This window comes from Argopecten irradians, chromosome 5 (genome assembly GCF_041381155.1).
Source record: "Argopecten irradians isolate NY chromosome 5, Ai_NY, whole genome shotgun sequence".
Classification (NCBI taxonomy): Eukaryota; Metazoa; Mollusca; class Bivalvia; order Pectinida; family Pectinidae; genus Argopecten; species Argopecten irradians.
The window spans coordinates 49085669-49113552 of NC_091138.1; the positions used below are offsets into that span (position 1 = coordinate 49085669).

The window sequence follows — 27884 nt, forward strand, 5'->3', positions numbered from 1 at the left end:
TGCGTTCATTGGCCTTCCAAAAGTTCTCACATATTAATACGACGGTCAAGTTCTGCTTAGTTTCCCAGTTCTGACCATTAAAGTAAAGAAAAGTTGAAAGCATTGAAAGCGAGCTCGAGGCTGCGTGGGAATGTAACCACGGACATATAATAGTGAGCCGGGAGGACGTTTTAGAATTTCCATACCTAAATTAATTTCTTCGTACGCAGACAGATTTTGACGAGAGATTTTATTTTTCCATTCCATAAGAAGTTATACTGGATACATTCACACCATTTTTACCGACTTTAGCCATCCTTGCCAGACTGTTCACTTTAAACCATTTTTACATAATGTGCAAGAAAAATCTACTTTCGGTTTGACAGGAACCGGAAGTTTGTGTCTACATTGTACGGTTCAAGTCGGTGTTGATAATATATTGCCGACCAAGTTTGTTAGCCACTGCATTAGTTATGGCTCACTTCGTAAAGACATGTATACGTGGTTTTTCCACATCTGCAGTTCGTGAACAGGCTATAAAATGTGTGACTGTCATAGGAGGTGGACAGATGGGTGCTGGTATCGCACAGGTAAGTTAACTGGAAAATAAGGTTTCTGACCATGAGCACCTCATTGTAGGTTGGCCGCAGGTTACCTGAGAATGACCTTTGACCAGGACAAGTTTTTATATTATGTTTGTCTACGGCAATTTTAACTCTAAAAATATTTGCATTTACATTTTTCAATAAGTTGCAAATATAGTTATCATGTGATTTATTTTTATTGAACTTTTATTTTGAATATTATAATATTAGTAATGGAAAGTTAAGTAAGTATACTCAGTACTATACAGTACTGATAACAGATTTAACTCGCCTAAATATACATACCATATTTGCCATAATTATTGTGCTTAAAAATTGTAACAAATGAAGCCGTTTTTTCACTGGGAACCAAAATGTAAGATGTGGATGAAAAAACTCTAAAATAGTCAGCTATATCTTTTCTCGAGTCCTTCTCACTCAATCTGGTAAATCCTTTAAATCGCTACTTATAATAAGTCATAGAGTTCTACATGGAATGAAACCAAATTTGGATTAAATTGTATAAATTTTGGCTCTGACCTCCAGGGATCTTTTGTTCAGTGATTGGAGACATTCTCGATGAATTTTCTCACATGTAAAGCGATCCCACATGGGATACTTAAACATATATGATTATTCGGTCATCTGAAGGGTGATGATGATGTACAGTCATATATTGTTTGCTGGTCCTACTGTTCCATTCATCATTGTGCATTGTCTGATGTGTATCATATGCGCTGTGTGGAAAGTTTTCATACAAAAGACTTCTTTCTCAAAGGGAAAGCGCATAATAGCCTGTAGAATGCAGGAAAGAATGACTAGATATGGTCTAAAGAAACATGGTGTTTGTCTTGTAACATGCTGGAATACTATATATCAATGGCTACTAAGTTTGTCCAAATAAATGACCTTGACCTTCATTCATAGATACCAAATAAACTAGGTACTATAACTGTTACTTGAGAGTTTATACAATGTCATCATTGTATGGGGGAAGAAAAGTTTCACATTGTCATTCTATTTGAGCTTTTTAATTTTATCAAAAGAGGACTTGAATAACTACAGCTCTTATTATTATATGGATTATATAGAAAATATTGATCAATATCAGATACAGAAGTAAATAACAAACCGAAGGAAAAACCTCATTTTTACAAAATCTTAATTTCAATAGACATAGATGACATGCTGGGTTGGAAAATTGATCATGTTTATTGTCTTAATTGATGCTTCATCTACTTTATATGTTGATCAGTAACTTTGATTGAAATCAAATCATGAAATCCTAAATTTCTTATAATTTTTAATTTTCAAACATTAAAAAAATCTTGCTTTGTTTTACAGGTTGCAGCTACTACAGGGCATCAGGTTGTGATTGTGGACCAATCTGAAGATATTCTCAACAAGTCTAAGGCCTCCATTCACAAAAGTCTGCAGAGGGTAGCAAAAAAAAAGTTTGCTGACGATGCCAAAGTTTGTATTAGTTCATTAGTTTTATCTTTTGACCCACACAGCTGTTTGGGATCACTTAGCTAAAATGTACTGTGTAACATTTTAAGTTCTGCTTATGAATTATAATGAACTACATGTATTTGATGAATATAAGCTGAGTTTATATAAACACAGGCAATATTTTCTGCACATGAATTTTCATGTGAAATTCATGTGAAAAAAATTCTTTTCGTGTGAAATTTACTTTTTTGCCTCGCTTCACAAAAATTTCACATGAAAAAATATTGCCTGTGTAGGAATTGTTCTGCATTAATATTTACATGTTTTGTCTGAATCAAATACAGGGGGCAAAAAGGCAAAAATCTTTAAACGACTTCTTCTCAAGAACCGAAAGGTCCAGGGTACTCATATTGAACCTGTGGCATGCTGCGATAAAGGCTACCAAGTTGGTTCAAATGAATGACCTTGACCTACATTCAAGGTCACAGGGGTCAATGAGGCTAAAATCTTTAAATGACTTGTGAATTACTAAGAGGCCTAGAGACCTGATATTGGGTCACCAACATGCTTGGATGAAGGGCTATCAAGTTTTGTTCAAATCAATGACCTTGACATTCATTTAAGATCAAAGTGGTAAAAATGGATTACATCTTTAAACAAACTTCTTGTTAATAACCAAGAATCCTTAGAGACCTGATACTGGGCCTGTGACAAGCTGGGAAGAAGGGCTACCAAGTTTGTTCAAATAAATCAAGGTCATTGGGGTCAAACAGGCTAAAATCTTTTAATGGCTTCTTTTGAATAACGAAGAGGCATAGAGATCTGATATTGGGCCTGTGACATGCTGTGATGGAGAGCTAAAAAGTTTGTTCAAGTTAATGACCTTGTCCTTCATTCAAGGTCACAGGGGTTAAATTGGCTAAAATCTTTAGAGAACTTCTTATGTATAGCTAAGAGTCCTAGAGACCTGATAATGTACTTGCAGATATATGTTTGCATGAAGGGCTACCATGTGTGTTAAATTTAATGACCTTGACCTTCATTCAAGGTCAAATTCATCAAATCCACTACCATATATTTTGAGGTGTTGTATTGCACCAATAGTCAGATGACCATTAAGGCCCACAGGCCTATTGTTAATTATTGTTTTCCAGCATTAAGCATATTAACGAGGGGAATTTTCAATCCTAGTGTTAAAATTGTAACTTGTGTTGTAAAATTGATCAAAATATCATTAAAAGATACTAATAAAAGACAGAACAAATGTTTACGTTGCCTATAAACTGGGAAAGAGAAATGACCTAATTCGTTTAAAAAGTACAGAACGCATTGATTAAAAATAACATTGATTTGCTACACATGAATGAGCTCTGCCCTTTCAACCTTAACTGAAACTAAAACATGAGAAAGAGAAGTGTTGAAATTGAACACTGATAACATAATAAAGTAAATACAGTTAATTAAGACAGTCAGCGTTCTCTATTTATGCAAATCAACAACTTTCACATCTGTGCGATAGAAAAATATATTCTAATGCATTTTTGGAAATACCAGTATAGCAATAAAATGTCTGCTGTTGTGCTGTCGTATACACATGGACCATCATCTATATCCTCAGTCGGTGCAGTCGGGTAAAACAATACAAAGTTCGCACGTATGTTTGACAAATAGATATGACCTGGCCCGATATCAAACAGTGTTAGCGAATTCCACCTTTTCATGTAGTAGTGCGCTCTGGCCCTAAACTGGATATCTATCTGTCATCATGTCTAAGTCTGGTGTCAGGGCCAGAGTATCTCGAGCTAGTTATACAGGGGCATGGGCAGGACTACATGATCAGTTCGACTAATGGGGAAGCATTAGAGAAATGCGAGTTCGAGTTATAAGGGGTTATATTGTACATTGAATGAGTCTATGATGTTTTGATAGGTCACAGTTTTTTCTCCAATAATCTTTACCAAAATTTAACACGTATGAATGAAAGAATATTCCCATGACAATATCCCATGCAGCAAATATGTTTTGTATGAATGAGATTGTTTGTATTGAAGGGTGGAGAAGCATTTATATCGGAGGCTATTGATCGAGTAAGTATCCAGACAGATGCTACCAATGCTGTGGGTAATGCAGATCTCGTTATAGAGGCCATCGTAGAAAATCTGGATGTGAAGAAACAACTATTTACAGTACTGGATAAGGCAGCACCGCAGTAAGTATCCTCTAACTGGTCTATCTACCAGTAAGTATCCTCTAACTGGTCTATCTACCAGTAAGTATCCTCTAACTGGTCTATCTACCAGTAAGTATCCTCTAACTGGTCTATCTACCAGTAAGTATCCTCTAACTTGTCTATCTACCAGTAAGTATCCTCTAACTGGTCTATCTACCAGTAAGTATCCTCTAACTGGTCTATCTACCAGTAAGTATCCTCTGACTGGTCTATCTACCAGTAAGTATCCTCTAACTGGTCTATCTACCAGTAAGTATCCTCTAACTGGTCTATCTACCAGTAAGTATCCTCTGACTGGTCTATCTACCAGTAAGTATCCTCTAACTGGTCTATCTACCAGTAAGTATCCTCTAACTGGTCTATCTACCAGTAAGTATCGTATAACTGGTCTATCTACCAGCAAGTATCCTCTAACTGGTCTATCTACCAGTAAGTATCCTCTAACTGGTCTTTCTACCAGTAAGTATCCTCTAACTTGTCTATCTACCAGTAAGTATCGTATAACTGGTCTATCTACCAGTTAGTATCCTCTAACTGGTCTATCTACCAGCAAGTATCCTCTAATTGGTCTATCTACCAGTAAGTATCCTCTAACTGGTCTTTCTACCAGTAAGTATCCTCTAACTTGTCTATCTACCAGTAAGTATCCTCTAACTGGTCTATCTACCAGTAAGTATCCTCTAACTGGTCTATCTACCAGTAAGTATCCTCTAACTGGTCTATCTACCAGTAAGTATCCTCTAACTGGTCTATCTACCAGTAAGTATCCTCTAACTGGTCTATCTACCAGCAAGTATCCTCTAACTGGTCTATCTACCAGTAAGTATCCTCTAACTGGTCTTTCTACAAGTAAGTATCCTCTAACTTGTCTATCTACCAGTAAGTATCGTATAACTGGTCTATCTACCAGTTAGTATCCTCTAACTGGTCTATCTACCAGCAAGTATCCTCTAACTGGTCTATCTACCAGTAAGTATCCTCTAACTGGTCTTTCTACCAGTAAGTATCCTCTAACTGGTCTATCTACCAGTAAGTATCCTCTAACTGGTCTATCTACCAGTAAGTATCCTCTAACTGGTCTATCTACCAGTAAGTATCCTCTAACTGGTCTTTCTACCAGTAAGTATCCTCTAACTTGTCTATCTACCAGTAAGTATCGTATAACTGGTCTATCTACCAGTAAGTATCCTCTAACTGGTCTATCTACCAGTAAGTATCCTCTAACTGGTCTATCTACCAGTAAGTATCCTCTAACTGGTCTATCTACCAGTAAGTATCCTCTGACTGGTCTATCTTACCGGTGTGTTATTGGAGTATTATCATCATTGAAAAAGGATTTATACATAAGTTAAAATTTTTAGTAACGTGTTTATTATTCATGGTTTGTAAGTTTACTTTCAGGCAAAAACTTTCAAATACTTATTATGCATTATATTATGTGTTCTTTATTAGAATTACATGTGATTTACTTGATGGTTTACAGACACACCATATATATCAGTAACACAAGTATAAGCTATGTGTCTAGTTGATGTTTTCAGACACACCATATTTACCAGTTGTGTCTAGTTGATGTTTTCAGACACACCATATTTAGCCCTAACACAAGTATAAGCTATGTGTCTAGTTGATGTTTTCAGACACACCATATTTAGCCCTAACACAAGTATAAGCTATGTTTATAGTTGTTGTTTTCAGACACATCATATTTACCCCTAACACAAGTATAAGCTATGTGTCTAGTTGATGTTTTCAGACACACCATATTTACCCCTAACACAAGTATAAGCTATGTGTCTAGTTTACTTGATGTTTTCAGACACACCATATTTACCAGTTGTGTCTAGTTGATGTTTTCAGACACACCATATTTACCCCTAACACAAGTATAAGCTATGTGTCTAGTTGATGTTTTCAGACACACCATATTTACCCCTAACACAAGTATAAGCTATGTGTCTAGTTGATGTTTTCAGACACACCATATTTACCCCTAACACAAGTATAAGCTATGTGTCTAGTTTACTTGACTGTTTTCAGACACACCATATTTACCCCTAACACAAGTATAAGCTATGTGTCTAGTTGATGTTTTCAGACACACCATATTTACCCCTAACACAAGTATAAGCTATGTGTCTAGTTTACTTGACTGTTTTCAGACACACCATATTTACCCCTAACACAAGTATAAGCTATGTTTATAGTTGTTGTTTTCAGACACACCATATTTACCCCTAACACAAGTATAAGCTATGTGTCTAGTTGATGTTTTCAGACACACCATATTTACCCCTAACACAAGTATAAGCTATGTGTCTAGTTGATGTTTTCAGACACACCATATTTACCAGTTGTGTCTAGTTGATGTTTTCAGACACACCATATTTACCCCTAACACAAGTATAAGCTATGTGTCTAGTTGATGTTTTCAGACACACCATATTTACCCCTAACACAAGTATAAGCTATGTGTCTAGTTGATGTTTTCAGACACACCATATTTACCAGTTGTGTCTAGTTGATGTTTTCAGACAAGTATAAGCTATGTGTCTAGTTGATGTTTTCAGACACACCATATTTACCAGTAACACAAGTATAAGCTATGTGTCTAGTTTACTTGACTGTTTTCAGACACACCATATTTAGCCCTAACACAAGTATAAGCTATGTTTATAGTTGTTGTTTTCAGACACATCATATTTACCCCTAACACAAGTATAAGCTATGTGTCTAGTTGATGTTTTCAGACACACCATATTTACCCCTAACACAAGTATAAGCTATGTGTCTAGTTGATGTTTTCAGACACACCATATTTACCAGTTGTGTCTAGTTGATGTTTTCAGACACACCATATTTACCCCTAACACAAGTATAAGCTATGTGTCTAGTTGATGTTTTCAGACACACCATATTTACCCCTAACACAAGTATAAGCTATGTGTCTAGTTGATGTTTTCAGACACACCATATTTACCAGTAACACAAGTATAAGCTATGTGTCTAGTTTACTTGACTGTTTTCAGACACACCATATTTACCCCTAACACAAGTATAAGCTATGTGTCTAGTTGATGTTTTCAGACACACCATATTTACCCCTAACACAAGTATAAGCTATGTTTCTAGTTTACTGGATGGTTATCAGACACACCATATTTACCAGTAACACAAGTACAGTCAAACCTGTGTATAACGACCACTGAAGGGGAGACAGAAAAACGGTCACTATAGACAGGTTGCCTTTATAGACAGGTTGGGGCTTTCGTGCCAACCAACAAGCCAGTAAATAAAATAGAATTATATTAATACAAAACAGACCTGCTACTGGATATTTATATATTTATTGCCATGCATTATTTAAGAAATAATTGTGTCAATATATTTCCGTGATTTGTGCTCGTTTTATTTTAATGCAATCGGAAATTTCGAGCAAAACAAAATCAACTCGTTTTGATACATAGTAGATTTTTTCAGCTATGAACATAATCATTACCTAATTACTGACTTCACATGGCCTGGAATTATCTGTGAACGATTATTTTCAGACAATGTATGCGTGTAATATTTTTTATACAACACATTTTTGCCAGCAAGTCGTATGTAATGTTGCCGTGTAACCAGTTTTGACGGATTATACTCGGAACATGAAAGATCGATTTGGAGGCGTTTTCTCACAATATGCAGTCTAAAAACTATTAAAATCACACTGCAGGTACACATATTAACTTTCAGTAACATTTCTACCAAGAAATGGGACCGTATTTTATTAGGTCATCTGACCTATAGGCGTCATGTTTCGTCCGTCGTCATCCGCCAAGCGCTGTGCGCCGTGTGTTAACTTTTCACATTTTGAACTTCTTCTCAAGTTCTACGAGTGCGATTTAGCTGAAACTTACATGAAATGATCCTGACATAGTCCCGACAAAGTGTTGTTATTTTTCGGGTTGATCCGAAATCCAAGATGGCTGGCATAGCGGCCATCTTGAAAACACATTTTGAACTTCTTCTCAAGTTCTACCAGTGTGATTTGGCTGAAACTTGCATGAAATGATCCTGACATGGTCCTGACAAAGTATTGTTATTTTTCGGGTCGATCTGTAATCCAAGATGGCTGCCACAGCTGCAATCTTGAAAACACATTTTGAACTTCTTCTTAAGTTCTACCAATGCGATTTGGCTAAAACTTGCATGAAATGATCCTGACATGGTCCCGACAAAGTGTTGTTATTTTTCGGGTCGATCTGAAATCCAAGATGGCCGCCACAGCCGCCATCTTTAAAACACATTTTGAAATTCTTCTCAAGTTCTACCGGTGGGATTTGGCTGAAACTTGCATGAAATGATCCTGACATGGTCCCGACAAAGTGTTGTTATTTTTCGGGTCAATCCGAAATCCAAGATGGCTGCCACAGCGGCCATCTTGAAAACACATTTTGAACTTCTTCTCAAGTTCTACCAATGCGATTTGGCAGATTCTTGCACGACATGGTCCTGACATGGTCCCGACAAAGTGTTGTTATTTTTCGGGTCGATCTGAAATCCAAGATGGCCGCCACAGCCGCCATCTTTAAAACACATTTTGAAATTCTTCTCAAGTTCTACCGGTGGGATTTGTCTGAAACTTGCATGAAATGATCCTAACATGGTCCCGACAAAGTGTTGTTATTTTTCGGGTTGATCCGAAATCCAAGATGGCCGCCACAGCGGCCATCTTGAAAACACATTTTGAACTTCTTCTCAAGTTCTACCAGTGAGATTTGGCTGAAACTTGCATGAAATGATCCTGACATGGTCCTGACAAAGTGTTGTTATTTTTCGGGTCGATCCAAAATCCAAGATGGCCGCCATAGCCGCCATCTTGAAAACACATTTTGAACTTCTTCTCAAGTTCTACCAGTGAGATTTGGCTGAAACTTGCATGAAATGATCTTGACATGGTCCCTACAAAGTGTTGTTATTTTTCAGGTCGATCTGAAATCCAAGATGGCCGCCACAGCAGCCATCTTGAAAACACATTTTGAACTTCTTCTCAAGTTCTACCAGTGGGATTTGGCTGAAACTTGCATGAAATGCTCCTTACATGGTCCGGACAAAGTGTTGTTATTTTTTGGGTCGATCCAAAATCCAAGATGGCCGCCACAGCAGCCATCTTGAAAACACATTATGAACTTCTTCTCAAGTTCTACCGGTGCGACTTGGCTGAAACTTGCATGAAATGATCCTGACATGGTTCCGACAAAGTGTTGTTTTTTTTCGGGTCGATCCGAAATCCAAGATGGCCGCCACAGCCGTCATCTTGAAAACACATTTTGAACTTCTTCTCAAGTTCTACCAGTGGGATTTGGTTGATACTTACATGAAATGATCTTGACATGGTCCCGACAAAGTGTTGTTATTTTTCGGGTCGCGATCCAAAATCCAAGATGGCCGCCACAGCCGCCATCTTGAAAACACATTTTGAATCTTAGATGGTACCGACAAAGTGTTGTTATTTTTCGGGTCGATCTGAAATCCAAGATTGAAATCTTGAAAACACATTTGAACTTCTCAAGTTCTACCGGTGCGACTTGGCTGAAACTTGCATGAAAATCCTGACATGGTCCCGACAAAGTATTGTTAATTACATCTCTGGTTGATCCCAAATCAAGAGATGACTACCATGACACTATATCTAATTAATTTCCTATATGTTAAGGCCCTTTGGCCTCTTGTTTGAAATAAAATTTGTTGAAAAAAATTGAAAATGATCCTGAAATGATCATGACAAAGTGACACCATATATCCTAATTTTACTATTGTCAAGGTAGTCAGATGACCGTTAAGGCCCTTTGGGCCTCTTGTTAGTAATCAATGCCAATATCGACAATGGAATGGAAAAACACCATAAATCGGCATGTTTTATTTTGCCTACCGTATCCGAGTTTGTACCTTCAAAATCAACGTTACGAGTGATCTTTTCTGCGCTAGACCAAACATAATTTCAGTCTTTATAGGATAAACCGTTAAAACTTCCATCCTTAAGTTGGCAACATATTTGTACCTCAAATGTTACGACCGCTAGGGTTATAAACCAAACAGTACTGTATAAACAATTTATAGCTTGGGCTTCAGTAATGGCCGCCATTTGCTTACCAAGGGAGTTAATTACCGGAGGTAGGTCAAAGGGACGCTACTACACACACACTGTACTCGGTACTCGAAAAGTCGATCTCGGCGACAGGTCGTTATACACTTTTGACGGGGCTAAAATGACCGGTCGTTAGCCACATTACACAGGTGGTCGTTATGCAGAGTGCCATTATATAGTAAAAATGCACGAGGAGTCTAAAAACTGGTCGTTATAGACAGGCGGTCTTTATATACAGGCGGTCGTTTGTTTCTAGTTTACTTGACTGTTTTCAGACACACCATATTTACCAGCAACACAAGTATAAGCTAAGTGTATAGTTGATGGTTTTCAGACACACCATATTTACCAGCAACACAAGTATGAACTATGTTTCTAGTTGATGGTTTTCAGACACACCATATTTACCAGCAACACAAGTATGAGCTATGTTTCTAGTTTACTTGATGGTTTTCAGACACACCATATTTACCACTAACACAAGTATAAGCTATGTTTCTAATTTACTTGACTGTTTACTAGTTGATTGTTTTCAGACACACCATATTTACCCCTAACACAAGTATAAGCTATGTGTCTAGTTTACTTGACTGTTTACAGACACACCATATTTACCAGTAACACAAGTATAAGCTATGTGTCTAGTTTACTTGACTGTTTACAGACACACCATATTTACCCCTAACACAAGTATAAGCTATTTGTCTAGTTGATGGTTTTCAGACACACCATATTTACCCCTAACACAAGTATAAGCTATGTGTCTAGTTTATGACTGTTTACAGACACACCATATTTACCAGTTGTGTTCTAGTTGATGTTTTCAGACACACCATATTTACCCCTAACACAAGTATAAGCTATGTTTCTAGTTTACTTGATGGTTTTCAGACACACCATATTTACCCCTAACCAAGTATAAGCTATGTGTCTAGTTTACCTGTTTTGACCATATTGTTTTCAGACACACCATATTTACCCCTAACACAAGTATAAGCTATGTTTCTAGTTGACTTGATGGTTTTCAGACACACCATATTTACCCCTAACACAAGTATAAGCTATGTGTCTAGTTTACTTGACTGTTTCAGACACACCATTATTTACCCCTAACACAGTAGTATAAGCTATGTGTCTAGTTTACTTGATGTTTTCAGACACACCATATTTACCCCTAACACAAGTATAAGCTATGTGTCTAGTTTACTTGACTGTTTACAGACACACCATATTTACCCCTAACACAAGTATAAGCTATGTGTCTAGTTTACTTGACTGTTTACAGACACACCATATTTACCCCTAACACAAGTATAAGCTATGTGTCTAGTTTACTTGATGTTTTCAGACACACCATATTTACCCCTAACACAAGTATAAGCTATGTGTCTAGTTTACTTGACTGTTTTACAGACACACCATATTTACCCCTAACACAAGTTAAGCTATGTGTTCTAGTTGATGTTTTCAGACACACCATATTTACCCCTAACACAAGTATAAGCTATGTGTCTAGTTACTTGATGTTTTCAGACACACCATATTTACCCCTAACACAAGTATAAGCTATGTGTCTAGTTGACTTGATGTTTTCAGACACACCATATTTACCCCTAACACAAGTATAAGCTATGTTTCTAGTTGACTTGATGGTTTTCAGACACACCATATTTACCCCTAACACAAGTATAAGCTATGTGTCTAGTTGATGTTTTCAGACACACCATATTTACCCCTAACACAAGTATAAGCTATGTGTCTAGTTTACTTGATGGTTTTCAGACACACCATATTTACCCCTAACACAAGTATAAGCTATGTTTCTAGTTGACTTGATGGTTTTCAGACACACCATTATTTACCCCTAACACAAGTATAAGCTATGTGTCTAGTTTACTTGATGGTTTTCAGACACACCATATTTACCCCTAACACAAGTATAAGCTATGTGTCTAGTTTACTTGACTGTTTACAGACACACCATATTTACCCCTAACACAAGTATAAGCTATGTGTCTAGTTGACTTGATGGTTTTCAGACACACCATATTTACCCCTAACACAAGTATAAGCTATGTGTCTAGTTTGATGTTTTCAGACACACCATATTTACCCCTAACACAAGTATAAGCTATGTGTCTAGTTTACTTGACTGTTTGTATTTACATTTTTCAGACACACCATATTTACCCCTAACACAAGTATAAGCTATGTTTCTAGTTTACTTGATGTTTTCAGACACACCATATTTACCCCTAACACAAGTATAGCTAGTCTAGTTGATGTTTTCAGACACACCATATTTACCCCTAACACAAGTATAAGCTATGTGTCTAGTTTACTTGATGTTTTCAGACACACCATATTTACCCCTAACACAAGTATAAGCTATGTGTCTAGACTTGATGTTTTCAGACACACCATATTTACCCCTAACACAAGTATAAGCTATGTGTCTAGTTTACTTGATGGTTTTCAGACACACCATATTTACCCCTAACACAAGTATAAGCTATGTGTCTAGTTTATTGACTGTTTACAGACACACCATATTTGTTGTGTCTAGTTGATGTTTTCAGACACACCATATTTACCCTAACACAAGTATAAGCTATGTTTATAGTTGATGTTTCAGACACACACCATATTTACCCCTAACACAAGTATAAGCTATGTTTCTAGTTTACTTGATGTTTTCAGACACACCATATTTACCCCTAACACAAGTATAAGCTATGTGTCTAGTTTACTTGATGTTTTCAGACACACCATATTTACCCCTAACACAAGTATAAGCTATGTGTCTAGTTGATGTTTTCAGACACACCATATTTACCCCTAAACACAAGTATAAGCTATGTTTATAGTTGACTTGATGGTTTTCAGACACACCATTATTTACCCCTAACACAAGTATAAGCTATGTGTCTAGTTTACTTGATGGTTTTCAGACACACCATATTTACCCCTAACACAAGTATAAGCTATGTGTCTAGTTTACTTGACTGTTTTACAGACACACCATATTTACCCCTAACACAAGTATAAGCTATGTGTCTACTGTTTACAGACACACCATATTAACCGTATTGTTTGTCTAGTTGATGTTTTCAGACACACCATATTTACCCCTAACACAAGTATAAGCTATGTGTCTAGTTTACTTGATGGTTTTCAGACACACCATATTTACCCCTAACACAAGTATAAGCTATGTGTCTAGTTTACTTGATGGTTTTCAGACACACCATATTTACCCCTAACACAAGTATAAGCTATGTGTCTAGTTTACTTGATGTTTTCAGACACACCATATTTACCCCTAACACAAGTATAAGTATGTGTCTAGTTGATGTTTTCAGACACACCATATTTACCCCTAACACAAGTATAAGCTATGTGTCTAGTTTACTTGACTGTTTACAGACACACCATATAAGTATGTGTCTAGTTGATGTTTTCAGACACACCATATTTACCCCTAACACAAGTATAAGCTATGTGTCTAGTTGACTTGATGGTTTTCAGACACACCATATTTACCCCTAACACAAGTATAAGCTATGTGTCTAGTTTACTTGACTGTTTTCAGACACACCATATTTACCCCTAACACAAGTATAAGCTATGTTTCTAGTTGATGTTTTCAGACACACCATATTTACCCCTAACACAAGTATAAGCTATGTGTCTAGTTGACTTGATGGTTTTCAGACACACCATATTTACCCCTAACACAAGTATAAGCTATGTGTCTAGTTGATGTTTTCAGACACACCATATTTACCCCTAACACAAGTATAAGCTATGTTTCTAGTTGACTTGATGGTTTTCAGACACACCATATTTACCCCTAACACAAGTATAAGCTATGTGTCTAGTTTACTTGACTGTTTACAGACACACCATATTTACCCCTAACACAAGTATAAGCTATGTGTCTAGTTGATGTTTTCAGACACACCATATTTACCCCTAACACAAGTATAAGCTATGTTTCTAGTTGACTTGATGGTTTTCAGACACACCATATTTACCCCTAACACAAGTATAAGCTATGTTTCTAGTTTACTTGATGTTTTCAGACACACCATATTTACCCCTAACACAAGTATAAGCTATGTGTCTAGTTACTTGATGTTTTCAGACACACCATATTTACCCCTAACACAAGTATAAGCTATGTGTCTAGTTTACTTGATGGTTTTCAGACACACCATATTTACCCCTAACACAAGTATAAGCTATGTGTCTAGTTTACTTGATGTTTTCAGACACACCATATTTACCCCTAACACAAGTATAAGCTATGTGTCTAGTTGACTTGATGGTTTTCAGACACACCATATTTACCCCTAACACAAGTATAAGCTATGTGTCTAGTTTACTTGATGGTTTTCAGACACACCATATTTACCCCTAACAGAATGGTACATGCTATTTGGTGGTCTACATTTATTCAAATCCCGTTCCTGTGATGAAGTTACTTGAGGTACGTCACTATATAGCTGGTGATTTCACAAGGGGGCAATTTTTTCGGTTGGTTTGTGGGAAATGAGGATGGATTCGTGAATAATGGTGATTTTTAGGTCATATCTGACCCGAAGGTTTAATTGGGTTTCCTTCATTTGTGGAAGGTAAATGGTGGTTACTTGGGTATCCTTTATTTGTGGAAGCTAAATGGTGGTTACTTGGGTTTCCTTTATTTGTGGAAGGTAAATGGCAGTTAATTGGGTTTCCTTTATTTGTGGAAGCTAAATGGTGGTTACTTGGGTTTCCTTTATTTGTGGAAGGTAAATTGGCGGTTACTTGGGTTTTCCCTTTGAAATTTGTGGGAATGTAACATGTTGGTTACTTGGGTATCCTTAATTGTGGAAGTAAATGGTGGTTACTTGGGTATCCTTTATTTGTGGAAGGTAAATTGGTGGTTACTTGGGTTTCCTTTATTTGTGGAAGGTAAATAGTGGTTGTTACTTGGTTTCCTTTATTTGTGGAAGGTAATTGGTGGTTACTTGGGTTTCCTTTATTTGTGGAAGGTAAATGGTGGTTACTTGGGTATCCTTTATTTGTGGAAGCTAAATGGTGGTTACTTGGGTTTCCTTTATTTGTGGAAGGTAAATGGCAGTTACTTGGGTTTCCTTTATTTGTGGAAGGTAAATGGTGGTTACTTGGGTTTCCTTTTTATTTGTGGAAGGTAAATGGTGGTTACTTGGGTTTCCTTTATTTGTGGAAGGTAAATGGTGGTTACTTGGGTTTCCTTTATTTGTGGAAGGTAAATGGTGGTGGTTACTTGGGTTTCCTTTATTTGTGGACGGTAAATGGTGGTTACTTGGGTAATCCTTTGTTTCATAATTTGTGGAAGGTAAATGGTGGTTACTTGGGTTTCCTTTATTTGTGGAAGGTAAATGGTGGTTACTTGGGTTTCCTTTATTTGTGGAAGGTAAATGGTGGTTACTTGGGTTTCCTTTATTTGTGGAAGGTAAATGGTGGTTACTTGGGTTTCCTTTATTTGTGGAAGGTAAATGGTGGTTACTTGGGTTTCCTTTATTTGTGGAAGGTAAATGGTGGTTACTTGGGTTTCCTTTATTTGTGGAAGGTAAATGGTGGTTACTTGGGTTTCCTTTATTTGTGGAAAGGTAAATGGTGGTTACTTGGGTTTCCTTTATTTGTGGAAGCTAAATGGTGGTTACTTGGGTTTCCTTTATTTGTGGAAGGTAAATGGTGGTTACTTGGGTTTCCTTTATTTGTGGAAGGTAAATGGTGGTTACTTGGGTTTCCTTTATTTGTGGAAGCTAAATGGTGGTTACTTGGGTTTCCTTTATTTGTGGAAGGTAAATGGTGGTTACTTGGGTTTCCTTTATTTGTGGAAGGTAAATGGTGGTTACTTGGGTTTCCTTTATTTGTGGAAGGTAAATGGTGGTTACTTGGGTTTCCTTTATTTGTGGAAGGTAAATGGTGGTTACTTGGGTATCCTTTATTTGTGGACGGTAAATGGTGGTTACTTGGGTTTCCTTTATTTGTGGAAGGTAAATGGTGGTTTACTTGGGTTTCCTTTATTTGTGGAAGCTAAATGGTGGTTACTTGGGTTTCCTTTATTTGTGGAAGGTAAATGGTGGTTACTTGGGTTTCCTTTATTTGTGGAAGGTAAATGGTGGTTACTTGGGTTTCCTTTATTTGTGGAAGGTAAATGGTGGTTACTTGGGTTTCCTATATATTTGGAAGGTAAATGGTGGTTACTTGGGTTTCCTATATTTGTGGAAGGTAAATGGTAGTTACTTGGGTTTCCTATATTTGTGGAAGGTAAATGGTGGTTACTTGGGTTTCCTTTATTTATGGAAGGTAAATGGTGGTTACTTGGGTTTCCTATATTTTTGGAAGGTAAATGGTGGTTACTTGGGTTTCCTTTATTTGTGGAAGGTAAATGGTGGTTACTTGGGTTTCCTTTATTTGTGGAAGGTAAATGGTGGTTACTTGGGTTTCCTTTATTTTGTGGAAGGTAAATGGTGGTTACTTGGGTTTCCTTTATTTATGGAAGGTAAATGGTGGTTACTTGGGTTTCCTTTATTTATGGAAGGTAAATTGTGGTTACTTGGGTTTCCTTTATTTGTGGAAGGTAAATGGTGGTTACTTGGTTTTCTTTTATTTGTGGAAGGTAAATGGTGGTTACTTGGGTTTCCTATATTTGTGGAAGGTAAATGGTGGTTACTTGGGTTTCCTTTATTTATGGAAGGTAAATGGTGGTTACTTGGGTTTCCTTTATTTATGGAAGGTAAATGGTGGTTACTTGGGTTTCCTTTATTTGTGGAAGGTAAATGGTGGTTACTTGGGTTTCCTATATTTTTGGAAGGTAAATGGTGGTTACTTGGGTTTCCTATATATTTGGAAGATAAATGGTGGTTACTTAGGTTTCCTTTATTTATGGAAGATAAATGGTGGTTACTTGGGTTTCCTTTATTTATGGAAGGTAAATGGTGGTTACTTGGGTTTTATTTATTTGTGGAAGGTGAATGGTGGTTACTTGGGTTTCCTTTATTTGTGGAAGGTAAATTGTATTTACTTGGGTTTCCTTTATTTGTGGAAGCTAAATGGTGGTTACTTGGGTTTCCTATATATTTGGAAGATAAATGGTGGTTACTTGGGTTTCCTATATTTATGGAAGGTAAATGGTTGTTACTTGGGTTTCCTATATTTATGGAAGGTAAATGGTGGTTACTTGGGTTTCCTTTATTTGTGGAAGCTAAATGGTGGTTACTTTGGTTTCATATATATTTGGAAGATAAATGGTGGTTACTTGGGTTTCCTATATTTATGGAAGGTAAATGGTTGTTACTTGGGTTTCCTATATTTATGGAAGGTAAATGGTGGTTACTTGGGTTTCCTTTATTTATGGAAGGTAAATGGTGGTTACTTGGGTTTCCTATATTTTTGGAAGGTAAATTGTATTTACTTGGGTTTCCTATATTTTGTGTTTGGTTAATGGTGGTTACTTAGGTTTCCTATATATTTGTGGAAGGTAAATTGTAGTTACTTGGGTTTCCTATATTTGTGGAAGGTAAATGGTGGTAACTTGGGTTTCCTTTATTTGTGGAAGCTAAATGGTGGTTACTTGGGTTTCCTATATATTTGGAAGATAAATGGTGGTTACTTGGGTTTCCTATATTTGTGGAAGGTAAATGGTGGTTACTTGGGTTTCCTTTATTTGTGGAAGCTAAATGGTGGTTACTTGGGTTTCCTATATATTTGGAAGATAAATGGTGGTTACTTAGGTTTCCTTTATTTATGGAAGATAAATGGTGGTTACTTGGGTTTCCTATATTTTTGGAAGGTAAATGGTGGTTACTTGGGTTTCCTTTATTTATGGAAGGTAAATGGTGGTTACTTGGGTTTCCTATATTTATGGAAGGTAAATTGTAGTTACTTGGGTTTCCTTTATTTGTGGAAGGTAAATGGTGGTTACTTAGGTTTCCTTTATTTATGGAAGGTAAATTGTATTTACTTGGGTTTCCTTTATTTGTGGAAGGTGAATGGTGGTTACTTGGGTTTCCTTTATTTATGGAAGGTAAATGGTGATTACTTGGTGTTTCATAAATTTGTCGAAGGTAAATGGTGGTTATGTAGGTTTCCTTTATTTATTGAAGGTAAATGGTGGTTACTTGGGTTTTATATTTTGTGGAAGGTAAATGGTGGTTACTTGGGTTTCCTTTATTTGTGGAAGGTAAATGGTGGTTACTTGGGTTACCTTTATTTGTGGAAGGTGAATGGTGATTACTTGGGTTTCCTATATTTGTGTTTGGTTAATGGTGGTTACTTAGGTTTCCTATATATTTGTGGAAGGTAAATTGTAGTTACTTGGGTTTCCTATATTTGTGGACGGTAAATGGTGGTTACTTGGGTTTCCTTTATTTGTGGAAGGTAAATGGTGGTTACTTGGGTATCCTTTATTTGTGGAAGGTAAATGGTGGTTACTTGGGTTTCCTTTTTTTGTGGAAGGTAAATTGTGGTTACTTGGGTTTCCTTTATTCCTATATTAGTGTGGATAAATTCACAGTGGTCTCCTGTAAGGTGCATATTAGTGGGTAAATTCACAGTGGTTTCCTGTAAGGTGTATATTATTGTGTGTAAATTTACAGTGGTTTCCTGTAAGGCGTATATTAGTTTGGGTAAATTAACAGTTTGGGTAAATTAACAGCGGTTTTCTGTTACGTGAATATTAGTGTTGGTAAATTTACAGCGGTTTTCAGTAACGTGAATATTAGTGTTGGTAAATTTACAGCGGTTTCATGTAACTTGAATATTAGTGTGGGTAAATTTACAGTGGTTTCCTGTAAGGTGTATATTAGTTTGGGTAAATTTACAGCGGTTTTCTGTAACGTGAATATTAGTGTTGGTAAATTTACAGCGGTTTTCTGTAACGTGAATATTAGTGTTGGTAAATTTACAGCGATTTCCTGTAAGGTTGTATTAAGTAGGTGTTCTTTATACACAATCTGGGACAGAAAAGAACATGGTATGGATTTCGATAAATGAAGTATTTAGCTGCTTTGTAGTTTTTCTGTGTGTAGCAAATGTTTCAAAGGAAGAGAAAAAGAAGGAAAAAACCGAGAGAAGATCCCCCTTTCCTTTGACCAACATCATTAATGGTGGGCACCCCCTCTTGGATCTCTTGTTTTAAAACATCTAGCAATAGAACCTAGAGGTCAGGTAATATCAGAGGTGAAAGGTCAGCGAAGGTTAATAACAAAACTGTCAAAAACTGGTCAACTTTGTTTATCATTTTCATCCTTTTTGCAGTGTAATTGTCAATATTAGGCATCACTAGATAGGTATAAATATAAGGCACATTTAAAACTCAAGACTCGTTTTAAGGTGTTAAGACCCTTGGGCCTCTTGTAAATCGGATGACCATTAAGGCCCTTGGGCCTTATGTAAAACTGTTACATAAGGCCCTTGGGCCTCTTGTAAATCTGATGACCATTAAGGCCCTTGGGCCTTATGTAAAACTGATGACCATTAAGGCCCTTGGGCCTCTTGTAAAACTGATGACCATTAAGGCCCTTGGGCCTCTTGTAAAACTGATGACCATTAAGGCCCTTGGACCTCTTGTAAAACTGATGACCATTAAGGCCCTTGGGCCTCTTGTAAAACGGATGACCATTAAGGCCCTTGGACCTCTTGTAAAACTGATGACCATTAAGGCCCTTGGACCTCTTGTAAAACTGATGACCATTAAGGCCCTTGGGCCTCTTGTAAAACTGATGACCATTAAGGCCCTTGGACCTCTTGTAAAACTGATGACCATTAAGGCCCTTGGGCCTCTTGTAAACTGATGACCATTAAGGCCCTTGGACCTCTTGTAAAACTGATGACCATTAAGGCCCTTAGACCCTCTTGTAAAACTGATGACCATTAAGGCCCTTGGACCTCTTGTAAAACTGATGACCATTAAGGCCCTTGGACCTCTTGTAAAACTGATGACCATTAAGGCCCTTGGACCTCTTGTAAAACTGATGACCATTAAGGCCCTTGGACCTCTTGTAAAACTGATGACCATTAAGGCCCCTTGGACCTCTTGTAACACTGATGACCATTAAGGCCCTTGGGCCTTTGTAAAACTGATGACCATTAAGGCCCTTGGGCCTCTTGTAAAACTGATGACCATTAAGGCCCTTGGACCTCTTGTAAATCTGATGACCATTAAGCCCCTTGGACCTCTTTTAAAACTGATGAACATTAAGGCCCTTGAGCCTCTTGTAAAACTTATGACCATTAAGGCCCTTGGGCCCTTTATTAAAACTTGGATGACCATTAAGGCCCTTGGCCTCCTGTTGTGACATTAAGGCCTTGGCCTTTGTAAATGATGACCATTAAGGCCCTTGGGCCTCTTGTAAAACTATGCCATTAAGGCCCTTGGGCCTCTTGTAAAACTGATGACCATTAAGGCCCTTGGGCCTCTTGTAAAACTGATGACCATTAAGGCCCTTGGACCTCTTGTAAAACTGATGAACATTAAGGCCCTTGGACCTCTTGTAAAACTGATGACCATTAAGCCTCTCGGACCTCTTGTAAAACTGATGACCATTAAGCCTCTTGGACCTCTTGTAAAACTGATGACCATTAAGGCCCTTGGACCTCTTGTAAAACTGATGACCATTAAGGCCCTTGGACCTCTTGTAAAACAGATGACCATTAAGGCCCTTGGGCCTCTTGCAGAACTTATGACTGTTAAGGCCCTTGGACCTCTTGTAAAACTGATGACCATTAAGGCCCTTGGACCTCTTGTTAAACTGATGACCATTAAGCCCCTTGGACCTCTTGTAAAACTGATGACCATTAAGGCCCCTTGGACCTCTTGTTAAACTGATGACCATTAAGGCCCTTGGACCTCTTGTAAAACTGATGACCATTAAGGCCCTTGGACCTCTTGTAAAACTGATGACCATTAAGGCCCTTGGGCCTCTTGTAAAACTGATGACCATTAAGGCCCTTGGGCCTCTTGTAAAACTGATGACCATTAAGGCCCTTGGGCCTCTTGTAAAACTGATGACCATTAAGGCCCTTGGGCCTCTTGTAAAACTGATGACCATTAAGGCCCTTGGACCTCTTGTAAAACTGATGACCATTAAGGCCCCTTGGACCTCTTGTAAAACTGATGACCATTAAGGCCCTTAGACCTCTTGTAAATCTGATGACCATTAAGGCCCTTGGGCCTTGTGTAAAACTTATGACCATTAAGGCCCTTGGGCCTTGTGTAAAACTTATGACCATTAAGGCCCTTGGACCTCTTGTAATACTGATGACCATTAAGGCCCTTGGACCTCTTGTAAAACTGATGACCATTAAGGCCCTTGGACCTCTTGTAAAACTGATGACCATTAAGGCCCCTTGGCCTCTTGTTAAACTGATGACCATTAAGGCCCTTGGACCTCTTGTAAAACTGATGACCATTAAGGCCCTTGGACCTCTTGTAAAACTGATGACCATTAAGGCCCTTGGGCCTCTTGTAAAACTGATGACCATTAAGGCCCTTGGGCCTCTTGTAAAACTTACGACCATTAAGGCCCTTGGACCTCTTGTAAAACTGATGACCATTAAGGCCTTAGACCTCTTGTAAAACTGATGACCATTAAGGCCCTTAGACCTCTTGTAAATCTGATGACCATTAAGGCCCTTGGGCCTTGTGTAAAACTTATGACCATTAAGGCCCTTGGGCCTCTTGTAAAACTTATGACCATTAAGGCCCTTGGGCCTCTTGTAAATCTGATGACCATTAAGGCCCTTGGACCTCTTGTAAAACTGATGACCATTAAGGCCCTTGGACCTCTTGTAAAACTGATGACCATTAAGGCCCTTGGACCTCTTGTAAAACTGATGACCATTAAGGCCCTTGGGCCTTGTGTAAAACTTATGACCATTAAGGCCCTTGGGCCTTTTGTTAAACTGATGACCATTAAGGCCCTTGGGCCTCTTGTTAAACTGATGACCATTAAGGCCCTTAGGCCTCTTGTAAATCTGATGACCATTAAGGCCTTTGGACCTCTTGTAAAACTGATGACCATTAAGGCCCTTGGACCTCTTGTAAAACTGATGACCATTAAGGCCCTTGGACCTCTAGTAAAACTGATGACCATTAAGGCCCTTGGGCCTCTTGTAAAACTGATGACCATTAAGGCCCTTGGGCCTCTTGTAAAACTGATGACCATTAAGGCCCTTGGACCTCTAGTAAAACTTATGACCATTAAGGCCCTTGGGCCTCTTGTTAAACTGATGACCATTAAGGCCCTTGGGCCTCTTGTAAAACTGATGACCATTAAGGCCCTTGGACCTCTAGTAAAACTGATGACCATTAAGGCCCTTGGACCTCTTTTAAAACTCATTAACCCACACAAAGAATGATTATAGATGGTTTAGTATGTACAAATATATGTAGAAACGGGAGCATAATTTACTGTTCGCGGAATGAGAAGTATTAGGACAGACAAATGGAAAGTATTTCAGACTTGGATTTTTGTTTGCAGGTTATCAGAATCCCTCAAACTAGTGATGACACTTTTGATAAACTACTGGCCTTTGGAAAATCAATGCAAAAAACAACTGTGAATTGCAAGGTATGTATGGTGACTGTGTGCTATTGGTGGAGATATGAAAATTATATTAGCATCAAGAACATTATTGTTGTTTCTAGATAAATGCAAAGCAGACATAACATGAAGATGTTTATGATGACGTTACTTAACCTTGGTTTATTTTATAGGACACACCAGGATTCATTGTGAACAGACTACTGGTACCTTACATGGTAGAAGCTGTTCGTCTTGTAGAGAGAGGTAAGATTTACTTTTAATTACTTCACTTTTCTGAAATATATATAAATCACCAACCATGATGCAGATTTCATTAAGGAAATAACATAACGCTCATTAATTGACTGTAGCAGGATAACTCATCAGAAAGTGTGAAATTATAGTAATATTTCCACTGAACCTGCATGATACTTTATCTTACAAGGTGACGCCAGTACTAGAGATGTGGACACTGCCATGAAGTTAGGTGCTGGATATCCCATGGGGCCATTTGAACTTTGTGACTATGTGGGGTTAGACACTATGAAGTTTATCATGGACGGTGAGTGATTTGGTAGAACTTTGTGACTATGTGGGGTTAGACACTATGAAGTTTATCATGGACGGTGAGTGGTTTGGTAGAACTTTGTGACTATGTGGGGTTAGACACTATGAAGTTTATCATGGACGGTGAGTGATTTGGTAGAACTTTGTGACTATGTGGGGTTAGACACTATGAAGTTTATCATGGACGGTGAGTGATTTGGTAGAACTTTGTGTCTATGTGGGGTTAGACACTATGAAGTTTATCATGGACGGTGAGTGATTTGGTAGAACTTTGTGTCTATGTGGGGTTAGACACTATGAAGTTTATCATGGATGGTGAGTGATTTGGTAGAACTTTGTGTCTATGTGGGGTTAGACACTATGAAGTTTATCATGGACGGAGAGTAATTTGGTAGAACTTTGTGACTATGGTGGGGTTAGACACTATGAAGTTTATCATGGACAGTGAGTGATTTGATAGAACTCTATGACTATGTGGGGTTAGACACTATGAAGTTTATCATGGACAGTGAGTGATTTGATAGAACTCTATGACTATGTGGGGTTAGACACTATGAAGTTTATCATGGATGGTGAGTGATTTGGTAGAACTTTGTGACTATGTGGGGTTAGACACTATGAAGTTTATCATGGACGGAGAGTGATTTGGTAGAACTTTGTGACTATGTGGGGTTAGACACTATGAAGTTTATCATGGACAGTGAGTGATTTGATAGAACTCTATGACTATGTGGGGTTAGACACCATGAAGTTTATCATGGACGGTGAGTGATTTGGTAGAACTCTGTGTCTATGTGGGGTTAGACACTATGAAGTTTATCATGGACGGTGAGTGATTTGATAGAACTTTGTGACTATGTGGGGTTAGACACTATGAAGTTTATCATGGACGGTGAGTGATTTGGTAGAACTTTGTGTCTATGTGGGGTTAGACACTATAAAGTTTATCATGGACGGTGAGTGGTTTGGTAGAACTTTGTGACTATGTGGGGTTAGACACTATGAAGTTTATCATTGACGGTGAGTGGTTTGGTAGAACTTTGTGACTATGTGGGGTTAGACACTGTGAAGTTTATCATGGACGGAGAGTGATTTGGTAGAACTTTGTGACTATGTGGGGTTAGACACTATGAAGTTTATCATGGACGGTGAGTGATTTGGTAGAACTTTGTGACTATGTGGGGTTAGACACTATGAAGTTTATCATGGACGGTGAGTGGTTTGGTAGAACTTTGTGACTATGTGGGGTTAGACACTATGAAGTTTATCATGGACGGTGAGTGATTTGGTAGAACTTTGTGACTATGTGGGGTTAGACACTATGAAGTTTATCATGGACAGTGAGTGATTTGGTAGAACTTGACTATGTGGGGTTAGACACTATGAAGTTTATCATGGACGGTGAGTGATTTGGTAGAACTTTGTGACTATGTGGGGTTAGACACTATGAAGTTTATCATGGACGGTGAGTGATTTGGTAGAACTTTGTGACTATGTGGGGTTAGACACTATGAAGTTTATCATGGATGGTGAGTGATTTGGTAGAACTTTGTGACTATGTGGGGTTAGACACTATGAAGTTTATCATGGACGGTGAGTGATTTGGTACAACTTTGTGACTATGTGGGGTTAGACACTATGAAGTTTATCATGGGTGGTGAGTGATTTGGTAGAACTTTGTGTCTGTGTGGGGTTAGACACTATGAAGTTTATCATGGACGGCGAGTGATTTGGTAGAATTTTGTGTCTATGTGGGGTTAGACATTATGAAGTTTATCATGGACAGTGAGTGATTTGGTAGAACTTTGTGTCTATGTGGGGTTAGACACTATGAAGTTTATCATTGACGGTGAGTGTTTTGGTAGAACTTTGTGACTATGTGGGGTTAGACACTATGAAGTTTATCATGGACGGTGAGTGATTTGGTAGAACTTTGTGACTATGTGGGGTTAGACACTATGAAGTTTATCATGGACGGTGAGTGATTTGGTAGAACTTTGTGACTATGTGGGGTTAGACACTATGAAGTTTATCATGGACGGTGAGTGATTTGGTAGAACTTTGTGACTATGTGGGGTTAGACACTATGAAGTTTATCATGGACGGTGAGTGATTTGGTAGAACTTTGTGTCTATGTGGGGTTAGACACTATGAAGTTTATCATGGACGGTGAGTGATTTGGTAGAACTTTGTGTCTATGTGGGGTTAGACACTATGAAGTTTATCATGGATGGTGAGTGATTTGGTAGAACTTTGTGTCTATGTGGGGTTAGACACTATGAAGTTTATCATGGACGGTGAGTGATTTGGTAGAACTTTGTGTCTATGTGGGGTTAGACACTATGAAGTTTATCATGGACGGTGAGTGATTTGGTAGAACTTTGTGACTATGTGGGGTTAGACACTATGAAGTTTATCATGGACGGTGAGTGATTTGGTAGAACTTTGTGACTATGTGGGGTTAGACACTATGAAGTTTATCATGAACGGTTATTTGGTAGAACTTTGTGTCTATGGTGGGGTTAGACACTATGAAGTTTATCATGGATGGTGAGTGATTTGGTAGAACTTTGTGACTATGTGGGGTTAGACACTATGAAGTTTATCATGGACGGTGAGTGATTTGGTAGAATTTTGTGTGTATGTGGGGACGGTGAGTGATTTGGTAGAACTTTGTGTCTATATGGGGACGGTGAGTGATTTGGTAGGAATCTTCATAGTATTATTTTTGTTGATAAAAATCTTGTATTGTTTTAAATATTGAAACATTAACCATGACTTCATAGTTTTAAAAGATCTAGAAACTAGATATTTCAATACATAATGTGTTAGCATATAATGTAATACATTTAATTTGATACCATAAAATCATGAGTGTTTTGGAGAGTTATTGATATTTTTAATGATATTTGAATATTGATAAATATTCAAGTTTAGGTTTTGACTGTGTATAATTACCAGGTTGGTGTGAGAAATACCCAGACAACCCTCTCTTCCAACCAAGTGCCATGCTTAACAAACTGGTCGAGGAGGGAAAGGTCGGAGTGAAAGCAGGAGAGGGATTTTACTCCTACAAGAAGAAGTGATCACCAGAAGTGTGACAGACTTGGGATGTGTTTAATGATTGCCTGATGTGAATGCAGTGAATGCTAATTTTTTATATATAATAATTCTGTGAGAATTAAGGTACACTTTATAAGGCCAAAAAATATTATGTCTGTTTAGACATTTTGTAGGTACCAGTAGTAGTGATGATTTTCTACTGTTTTGTTAATGTTACCTTGGAGAACTTTCAATAAATTTTATTCATTTATTGGACACTATGATCCCTTAATGTTTATGGATTTGTATGGAGTTCGGTATAATTCAGTTAATAAATTCTATGTTGATTTATTATCGTAGTATTCTATATTTCTGCACTATTTTCCTCCATACCATAACAGTGAACACTGGCAGAGTGCTGAAGATTTCCAAACATATTACCACAAACACTTTCAGTTTGAATACCACATAGGGCAGTTGCCAGGTACTGACTGCTGGTTGGTGGTTATTCTCTGGGTACTGTGGTCAGTTGCCAGGTACTGACTGCTGCTCGGTGGTTATTCTCTGGGTACTGTGGTCAGTTGCCAGGTACTGACCGCTGCTCGGTGGTTATTCTCTGGGTACTGTGGTCAGTTGCCAGGTACTGACCGCTGCTCGGTGGTTATTCTCTGGGTACTGTGGTCAGTTGCCAGGTACTGACTGCTGCTCGGTGGTTATTCTCTGGGTATTGTGGTCAGTTGCCAGGTATTGACCGCTGCTCGGTGGTTATTCTCTTGGGTACTGTGGTCAGTTGCCAGGTACTGACCGCTGCTCGGTGGTTATTCTCTGGGTACTGTGGTCAGTTGCCAGGTACTGACCGCTGCTCGGTGGTTATTCTCTGGGTACTGTGGTCAGTTGCCAGGTACTGACCGCTGCTCGGTGGTTATTCTCTGGGTACTGTGGTCAGTTGCCAGTCTCACTGACCGCTGCTCGGTGGTTATTCTCTGGGTACTGTGGTCAGTTGCCAGGTACTGACCGCTGCTCGGTGGTTATTCTCTGGGTACTGTGGTTAGTTGCCAGGTACTAATACATCTTTCTTTCGCATGCGATTTACTTTAGTTCATCTCGGAAAATTAGCATCTACATAAATTTTATTGATAATGATTTCCATTCAAATTTTAAATTCATGAATGTTAATCTTCCCAAACTTGTTTTGAAATTCAAATGGTATTTAGTATATAGCTGCAAAAGGATGTTAGTTTAAAGTAGTCTGACTTTCCTTCACCCTGGCATGTCATTAAATGGCCCATGCTGTGAATCGGACATTGAACCAATCAAACTATACAATTAGTGAATTA

The 27884-nt window shown here is 38.0% G+C and overlaps 1 protein-coding gene across 1 annotated transcript; it reads left to right on the top strand.

Annotated features, from left to right (window-relative positions):
- The first annotated feature begins 367 nt into the window (after positions 1 to 367).
- LOC138324124 (hydroxyacyl-coenzyme A dehydrogenase, mitochondrial-like) lies at positions 368 to 26899 on the top strand. Its single transcript, XM_069269199.1, is given in 10 exon segments — positions 368 to 569; positions 1908 to 2036; positions 4067 to 4224; positions 10772 to 10824; positions 14796 to 14839; positions 14841 to 14870; positions 22894 to 22983; positions 23130 to 23202; positions 23384 to 23500; positions 26467 to 26899. Coding segments are annotated over 10 exon segments (936 nt in total). The 5' UTR covers positions 368 to 452; the 3' UTR covers positions 26592 to 26899.
- The last annotated feature ends 985 nt before the right edge of the window (positions 26900 to 27884 follow it).